Below are 10162 nucleotides of genomic sequence, written 5' to 3'. Positions count from 1 at the left end.
AGGAAACTAAGGATGAGGAGGTAGTATTGCCGGATTCCGGGATGAGTCTAGTCACTTGGAGAGTGTTGAGTGCTCAACCATTGGAAATGGATCAAAGACAACAACTTTTTAGGTTTAGGTGTACCATTGGAGGGAAAGTTTGCAACCTAATCATTGATGGAGGTAGTTGTACTAATGTGGCCTCTAGTGTCCTTGTTGAGAAGCTTTCCTTAACCACCCAAAACCATCCATGTCTTTACAAATTGAGGTGGCTTGACAAGGGGGCCGAATTGAAGGTTGACAAACAATGCCTAGTGTCCTTCTCCATTGGCAAAAGTTATGTTGATAAGGTTCTTTGTGATGTTCTACCTATGGATGCTTTCCATCTCCTACTTGGTAGACCTTGGGAGTTTGATAAGAGTGCGGTGCATCATGGAAAGGATAACACTTATTCCTTTGAGTTTGACAATAAGAAGATCACTCTAGCACCTCTTCCACCATCCTCCATGCTTGAACCTTACAAAGAAGTGATGATAATCAAGGAGGCCGAAATGGTCCCCGAAAAGAGTAATGAGAAAGGTGTTCATGCTCACCTTGCCGAGGGTGTATCCAAGGAACAAGACGAAACATTCCCTATCATGGTTCAAAATTTGAACAAGTTCTTTCAAGATGACCCACCTAATGTCGAGCATGTGTGCAAGGAACAAGAAGAGCCGTTCACTAATACGGTTCGAACAAGGGTCGTGGTCCATGAAAATGTTCCTCCAATTGCTAATCCAAGAGTGAAGGCCGAAGTCCCTAAAAATCCTTGGTTCGACTATGGTGTCCATAAGTTCAAAGACAAACTAGGGGAGTGTTCAAAGGTAAAAGAAAAATCCAAGTGGAGTAATACCAATGATCAAGTCCAAGAGGAGCTCTTTGCTAAGATTGGAGCCGAGAGTACCATTGGTGGGGTGCAAGTTCATCATCCCGTCTCTCCCACCACTAATCCAATTGGGAATGAAATCAAGGACAAGTCAAGTGCCTACTTGAACGATCAAGGAAATAGGGTCAAGAAACGGGTTCAAGAGGGGATCCTTAACAATGTCCAAACCGTGAGTGTCCAAGATGGTGTGCATTATGACTATTCCGTACACCCTATTCCAAGTTTAATTGAAGATGAGCACAAGTCCATGTCACTATTCCAAGTTTAATTGAAGATGAGCACAAGTCCATTGACATGGGCGGTAGGATCAAGACAATAAAGGAGAGTGTTCACTCAAGTAAGCAAGGGAATGGTGTCAAAAAACGGGTTGAACAAGGGCTCATTCGCCATGTTCAATTCATGGCCAACAAGGAAAGGTCCAAGAACTCCAAGCAAGGGACGAAATTCAGAGTTGGGGATCAAGTATGGGTCCGTTTATGCAAGTTATGAATCCTTACAAAAGGGGATAAGCTCATGCCAAGAGAAGGAGGTCCGTTCAAGGTCACTAGCCGAGTTGGGCGTGACAAGTATAAGGTCGATGTTTTGGGAACCCATGCCACATTCAATGTTAGTGATTTAAGTCTTTGTGATGAAGAGTCTAGTGATGAAAATGCCGAGGATTTGAGGACAAATCCTTTTCAAGAGAAGGAGTTTGAAGCAAAACAAATCACATTAGACATGTTTGTACCCGGTTTTGGTCCCTTGACCGAAATAGGGTCCAAGTAAGAAATCCGTCTAAGAATAATGGAGGTTTTTCGGCTTAGAAGTCTTCTATGAAGGGTCAAGAGCATTTTTGTCCAAGGGTTGGTGTCTTGGGAAGGTGGTTGTCATAGAGCAAGGCTAAGGACAAACCGGGTGGCCCCTTTTACACGGTTTGCAACACCAAGGACAAGGGTCGCTTTCAAGTTTCCCATTTCGTCCAAGACAACCTCTTAAGCCTTTCTTACATGCTCTAGCTCTTATATCCTTTAAATGGCCGGATCTTTTGAAGCTTCCAAGGAGTCCTAATTATCATTGTCCTCATTAGTTTACTTTCTTGTTTTTCCTTTAAGAATTTTAACTTGTGTAAGAACTTGTGTAAGGCCTAGGGCCACCTTTTGAAACAAGTTCTCTAGGGTCTTTTGGACCGTTAGATTGCTAGGTTGGATGGATGGATAGGATTGTTTTGCTTGGCCTATAAAATCAAGGCATTCCTTAGTGTAAAAATCAGAATTTGATGAATGAACAAACACAAGTTAGAAACCTTGATTTCTACTAATCTCCTTTGCTTAGTGCTGGGAAATCCTCTTTTGCTTAGTGCTTAGAGTCGGGTATTTTCTTTGTTGTGTGCTTGAAATTATCCTTAGGCTTAATCTAGTGGCTTTGTGCTTGGATTAAGTCATATCCCAATCACATCCTTTACTCTATTCGATTGTAGAGTTCTGGAACCGTGGTTATAAACAGTTCTGTCGACTGTTCGATTGCAGTCCTCAGAGTTTCTGTTGAGTTTTAGTCGTTTTTTTGTCACAATTAAACAGTTCGAATCACTGTCCAAATCGAGTCCTTTTTAATCAAAATCCGAGTCTTGGGAGTTTTACTTCAATAAAGAACGTCTTCTTGCATTGTACTCAGTTTGTTGGTCTTGGACTTCCGTAAGTTCAAAATTTCTCCCACTCTGTCTTCCGGAAAATGAAAATCTTTCTAGAAAGACAGCATTACGAGCCACAAACTCTTTGTTGTCGTTTTGGAGGAGTAAAAACCAAGTGGTTCAATTTTGGATAACCCTCACAAATACACAAATTGGTTCTGAACATAAACATTTATGATCCCAAATGTATAAAAAGACAAGTTAGGGACTCTCCCTATCCATATCTCATATGGAGTCATTTAGGCTATTATAGTCGGGTTTTAAACTTTTAGTGAGAAAATAGCTTACAAAATTGCGAAAAACCTCAAACTATATCTCATAAAGTTCGGTTTATATACTTGACTACACCATACTTTATGGTGTCCCAAGGAGAAGGTATTATGTGAACTGGTTAACAATCTTCTTAGTGATTATCAAGGTCATTACTTGATATTACTCATTTGATCTTCAAAGTCATCACTTTGAAACTTCCGATCAACATCTTGATCTTGACGTGCTTTTGGTTTACTACTTCATTTTGAAAATATTCCACGTTTCAAAAATCACTTTTATGTTTTATTAAATAGATACGAGGTTTTCATATCTACTTAACAATACGGTAAAAGTAACCAAGTATGTATATTACCAACTATCGGCCTTACACATCCGTATGTATATGGTCAATCACCTCACTATTGTGTTTCTTTTCTGCAAAAGAAAACATAATACATGCACACATACCATAAGACTCACAATCAAATGGTTGTTTGATGTGCTTATCGTTTATTCGTTTAAACGAATTTACTTGAGGTTTGATCAATTGGGTTCACCAGAATAGAGACTTTAAAATCTACAAGATAGTATAACATTTAGTTTTCGTGAAGAATGTAAAATTCCTCTAACTTAAGTGGTCTAAACCAACCACCAAGTTATCATAGGAGTAGGTACAACCTTTTGTTTTAAATCACATGAGTGATGCCTTCTATGTATAAACATAGATAATTACATTCTTTTAAAACCAAATTTAGGTACATTTGTCCCTATCGAAATCATTGCTACTCTAGCACCATTTCGATACAAAATGTCCTATGCTAGACGTTTTACGTTTTATCAATTCATGTAAACTTCTTTACAAAGAAATGATCCATACTTGGTAGCTCATATCAAGATAGTGGAACTAGTCTATCCATTGAGTAGATGTCTCTTTCAACTTTGTTCTATTGCATACATCTTGGGTTGATTCTTCTTAACTCCCACTCACTTTCACATTCCTCTTTGCTTCAATCAAGTAAAAATGAATCTCATGAAGACTTCTCTTCATGTCATTCGTGATATTTTATACACTTAGTAAGAGTGAATTACTATAAAGTGAGTGCAACATGTGGCAAAATCTCAACTTCTTGCGAAATTGGACTACCTAACCGTTCAATTGTTATCATATGCCTAAACTCGTTTGCGCATAAAAAATCGATTTGGCCTTTCTCGAAGTGAGCCATTTGATGGTATCATATTGGAGTATTATAAGTGTTTTTGAAAACTCTTTTCGCAAACTTTTGAATTACTCTTGAGTAATTAAAACTAATATGTCATCATCATGACGGAGGTGTCACTTCCGAAATCAAGACTCTCTTGATAAAATGTGACTTCCTTTTAAACTCGTAATATGAGTTTGCAACATGAAACCCCTTTTTAATATGTATGGACATTAATTAAGTTGTATAATAATCGCAAAAATCGTTGTAAGCTAATGTAGGTGAATTAGTAAATCATGTTACCAATCAATAATTCCTTCAAAGAAACCGCTTTTTATGAAAGAATGAAACCAGTATAACAATAAATAGAGAAAGGAGGATGACGTGCGCGATGTCATACATTTATGAGAATGAACGAAAAATAGGAAAAATTAACATTCAATGTTTTAAAAATACTTGTGAAAACATGTTCTACAAGTTTTAATATTTATATAATGATATCCCACTAAATTATATAAATGATTCCAAGATCCGTCTTTAGACAAAAATAGGCATCGCTTGGGCGAAACATCCCATAATTGTGTAAATTTGGTAAGTCACGTTGACTAATTCTACCTCTAGAACTCTTGGTCGACGAATTTCCTTAAATCCATCTACTAGCCCCGGAACACAAGACCGTCTTATATCCCGTTGAGTCCAACCAGTTTTGGCGTGTGATAACCGCTTACCACTCTACTTACCCAAGGTAAAAAGAGAACACCCCACTTGGGCGAGCGTGGCTCTAATGAACAAGAGATTCATAGGTGTTACTAATTGGTAAGGCTAATCTCAATTTTAGTTATGTGAGAGATCTTGTCAATTTAGTCATAAATTCCCTATAAGTGAACTAAGTCGGTGAATGTAAATGACGTGAATTGACAATCGCGAAGATAAAATGCATGTGAATGGCGATTTTGGCATGCGCGAAAATAAAACAAGCAAACATGTAAGCATATGAATAAATCCTAGTATGGCCACCTAGTTAATAAAAACTAGTCTATTACATTTCGGAAACCAACTCCTTGGTCCCTTGCCTCTTCATTCCAAAAGTGGCTCCTTCTTGTGGGATTTGGAACATCTTCCAAAAATAGACTCCGTCTCGATGTAATCCGTCTTTTGGAAACGCCGGTAAGAATAACTATTACAAATGAATTACATAGCTATTCCTATTATACATTAATTAATAAAATAAATAAAACTATTAATTAATTACAAACCGATGATACGAGATCGTATTTAATTACAAACAAATCGATATTCCCATTCATTTCGGGTAATAACGATTAAAATTAAACTAGGCCATACTAGGTACAACAAGATAAATACTTTAAATAAATGATAATCATGCATTCAAATTAAATAAATATGCTTAAAATGCTGTAAAATGATGCCAAAATCGCCCTATCTATCAATCGTTGGTATCCATCTCGGTTTTTGTGGATTTAATCGATTTTTAACATGTAAAAATCAATAATCAACTCTTAAATCTCATTTAAGTCCAAACTAATTGTCCAAACTGTTTTGAACCGCAAAATTAGTCCTCACTAATTTTATGATAAATAATTAGTTTGATTTGGTGATATTTTGCTAATTTAATCGGTAAAATCATAATATCTAAGTAAAAATCCAAAATAATTGAAAAATTACCCAAAAATTGAAACAAAAATTTTTAGTATTCTGGAACACTCCCAAGAACACCAAAATGTCAGAAAAATTGCCCAAAAATTCCGGATAAAATTTATGAATAAAATGATCGATATTTATCGATTTTTAACCACAAAAACCAATGAACATCAAAACAAAGTGAAAACACACATGCAAATTCAATTTTAACATTTGAATAATATTTTTAAATGTACATAAATTTATCAAGAGCAGAATCAAATGTTTCGAAATTATGATTAATTAATTTCACTTTTATCAACTTTTATCTCATAAAATCAATAAACATGCAAAAAATTCGAACCAACCTTCAACTTTTTGCATACAATTAGTAGAAAATATGCATGAAATACCATAAAAAATCCATGCACCGAATCAACTTTTAACTATTTTTAGTCAATTTTTAACTAAAATACGGCATGTTGACTCGGTTTTCTACCAAAAATCATTAAAAATAGCAAAATAACTTCAAAAATCACCAAACTTAACCACAAACCTTTTAAGATCAGTAGGTATGCATGCCCCAAAAAATTCGTGCTAAAACCTCTTTTAACACAATTTTTGAGTTTTTATAAATTATCTCATAATTCATTGAAATGCTTAAAATCAACATGCAAATTACAAGCCTAAGCTCCAATACTACTTGAAAGATCATAGATCCATATTAGACTCTCTAATAAAAATTAAATTATCTCATAATTTATCATTTAGGTGATCTATGTAACATTCATGCTAATATGAAAGCATAAAAGGAAAGTATAAGGAAAAACAATTTCCTTACATTGATTTAGTGGTAAAAAGGGCACAAACTAGTTCACCTTACTAGCTTGTTCTTGAGCTTATTCCAAATGGAAGATCCTCCTTGCAAATCTTCAAAAAGAAGATTTCCTTCTTGTTGCACCCAAGAAATAACCCAAAAATAATAACAAGTATGAACAAGAACTTGTTAATATTATACCCTTGATATTATTAGTAATATTACTAAATAGTCTTAGTAATAATATTTATGTTTACTAACAAGCTTAGTAAAGATGAGTAATATTTTAGAGAGATGTTGAATAAATTGTTCACATGCAAATGTAAAAATGAGGTAGTGTAAAATTGTGAACAATAGATGGAGTATAAAGGAGGGATAGGGCCGGGTAGGTGGAGGTGGAGTGAGGGAGTTGTTTTTCTTATTTTTTAATTGTCCAATGCATTATGACACATAATGATCATATGACAATTATGGAAGAAAAATAAGCAAAGTGTAATGATCATCCACTACACTCTATTTTACACGGTCCAATTACCCATTTACGGGTCAATATTATTTCTTATATTTGTCGCACAAATACGTGTAAATATTATTTAAACATCGCATCATGTTTAAATACTTCTAATTAATTTCGTCCAAATCACTCCGTAAATATACGTGTACCGCTACACATATTATTTACGTACCAATATTAATCACATTAATCAATTAGTACAATTTTAGTGAATTAACAATTAATTAACTAAAACCCGTCTCCCAAAACTTATTATTCAATTATCGCATAATTAAATAATAACTGCCGCTCCACGAGTTCGCAACTCGAAATCTCTCTAAAAATAATCGACTAACCTCTTAGTCTATAAATGAAAGGACTAAATAAATTGTATCTCATACAATTAATTAGTTGTCTATTGGGGTTCGTTCCTTTAGGTGTGACCGAAAGGGGTCAGTTGATCACCGCCGTCTCACGACAATAACGTCAAACTCTAGTCAGCCAACCGTTATCGATTTACGTTAATCAACTGACGAGGATCAAATAAATAAATATCTGATGATATTCCATTAATGAGATTTAATATGTTAACGCACTATTGTGGAGGACACTAGCTCCAACAGTGAAGCCCTACCAACGAAAGGAAATATCGCAGCTCGAATTGGAACGGAAGTATCTCTTTGCTCTCTTTGTAACTCTCATGTCGAGTCTAGTTTACATTTGTTTCAGGTTTGTCAGGTGGCACGCTGGGTGTGGGAGGCGCTTGGTTTCAATTGGGAGGATGAAGGGGGTTGGAGTAGTGTGAGGGAGTAGGTTGAGGTACGGTGGAGGGAGCTCGGCGTTATGGAGCATGGTAAATTTTTGGTGGGGTGTTGGGCACTTTGGGAACACCGCAACAAAGTGGTGTTTGACGATGCTAAGCTTTATCCCGCTAGTGTTGTAAGGAGGGTGGAAGACGTGCTGGCCGAGGGGTGTGGGGAGGAGGTCGACGGGGGAAGCTGGAGCAGGGGTAGAGTGAAAGAACGGCCTAATAGGGAGGTGGGACGGCAAGGGTGGAAGGCGGCTGGTGCGGGCTTTGTGAAGGTAAATATCGATGCCGGAGTTAAAGAGGGTGAAGGTGTGGTGACGGGGGGAGTGTGCAGGGACGAAAGGGGGGAGGTGCTTTGGGGTTTTTCCATTGGACGAGATCACGATTGGGAACCTCACTTTGCAGAAGCGATGGCGGTGTTGGATGGTGTCCAGGAAGCGGCTCAAAGAGGCTATCAAGATGTGATTTTCGAGAGTGACTGTTTAGAAGTCATCAACGCCTTAAATGCTAAAGGATGCGGAAGAAGCGGCTTTTCTCTGATTATTGACGACATTCTTTTGCTTTGTAGTAACTTTCATTCAGTTTTGTGGTCACATACTAGTAGGGAAAACAATTGTGTGGCCCATGCTATGGCTCATTTAGTTCCTAGGATGATGGGTAAGTCGAGCTAGTTGGGCTCATTACCAGTGTCTGCTAACGCTGCTGTTTTGTTTGATTTATCGTTATTATAGTAGGCCCTTCGGGTTTTTTCTCAAAAAAAAAAATCGTAAAAATTGCCATTTTACCGAGAAAATTATGAAATTGTTTTAAATAAATTTCAAAACCAAAAATTTCCGCATGCATGTCATTTTGGTGAAAGACCAGAATGTACAAAACCTTAAAATTTATTTTTCCATAACTAATTTAATTAGATGGAATTTTTCCATAATAACTGTGAATTATTATGTCTTTTTGTTATAATTTAAGTTTTAATTCCATATAAATTCAATATAATTAGTGAGAATAATTATTTTGATATTATACCAGATTAGTATGATATGTAAATTTTAAAAGTGTTTTAAGAATTGATTAGGTAATTTTAATGGTAAAAATTCCGTCAAAGCAAGCTCAAATGATCGTTGTTGGTAAGTTAGACGATTTGGCATGTCATTTTACATAATGCATTTTTATTATTCATTTGGATGAATGTTTTTTAGTATTTTAATTATGTAATTTTTCCTAATATGACCATAGGTAGAAGTTGGTATTTCCCGTAATTAAGGGAATATCGACTTGTTTTGTAATTAATTGCGATTTCGTATCGCCCAATTTGTAATTAATTAATAGTTTTTATTTTAATTTTATTACAAATTGGATAATAGGAAATTGTTATGTAATTTAATTATTAGTAGTTAGAAGCATCTAAAGACGGAGTTTTCATGAAGACGGTGTTTTCGGAAAGGCGTTCCGAAATCCTAAAGAAGAAGGCCCATTTTATGAAGACTCAAGGGACCAAGGAGTTGGTTTCCGAAGTGTAATAGTTTAAGTTAATTAGATTAACTAGGTGGCCATATTATGACTTGATTGTTTATATTTATGCATTCATGCCAAATCGCCACTACATGTTTTATTTTGTTGTTATCGATTTAATTGTCTAGCATTCACCAATTTTATTCACTTAAAAGTGATAGACAATTAAATTGATAAGACCTCTCACCTTTGTTTGAAAATTGAGATTAGCCTTACCAAATAATAGCACCTATGAATCCCTTCTTCATTAGAGGTAGGTTCGGATCATCGAGGTACACTCTTTTTACGTTGGGTAAGTAGGGTAATAAAAGTTATTTCGCGTGAAAATTGATTGGACTCAACAGGATAATTATGGGTTGAATCGGTCCACCGTGCCCATAATTATTTCTGGGGTTAAAAGATAGATTTTAAGAAAATCCGTCGATCAAGAGTTCTAGTAGTAGAATCAGTCAAAGTTCTTGACTCACCAGATTTATATAAATATGGGTTGAATCGGTCCACCGTGCCCGTGTTTATATAAAATTGGATCTTGGAATCATTTATATAATTCAGTGGGAGATCGTTATATAAATGGGAACTTGTTAAAATAGTTTCACAAGTTAAAATATTTAGACGATATATGTTAATCTTTTCTTTAATTTCCTTTGTAGTAATCACGATGTCTTCTACTAGTCAAACCGTCACTATAGCTAGAGATTCATGGCTTCGTTCTTTTATGGACAAATATGTATTAAAATCCGACGGTAGTATTTTTAAAGATTGGGAGGAATAACTTAGATTAGCTGCCGCAGGTGATGGCAAATTACGCTACATTGTCGATCCCTCTCCCCCTTCGCCTAGTACTAAGGCCAATGCCGATGTAAGGGAGGTTTT

General features: G+C 35.8%; 1 protein-coding gene across 1 annotated transcript; it reads left to right on the top strand.

Moving 5' to 3' along the window:
• Nucleotides 1-7815: 7815 nt before the first annotated feature.
• LOC141639074 (uncharacterized) lies at nucleotides 7816-8437 on the top strand (the record flags this gene model as incomplete). Its single annotated transcript, XM_074448263.1, has 1 exon — nucleotides 7816-8437. A coding segment is annotated over exon 1 (622 nt), but the record flags the coding sequence as incomplete, so codon positions are not given.
• Nucleotides 8438-10162: the final 1725 nt, after the last annotated feature.

This window comes from Silene latifolia, unplaced genomic scaffold, assembly GCF_048544455.1.
Source record: "Silene latifolia isolate original U9 population unplaced genomic scaffold, ASM4854445v1 scaffold_270, whole genome shotgun sequence".
NCBI classification, from domain to species: Eukaryota; Viridiplantae; Streptophyta; class Magnoliopsida; order Caryophyllales; family Caryophyllaceae; genus Silene; species Silene latifolia.
This window is presented reverse-complemented; position numbering and strand designations above follow the sequence as displayed.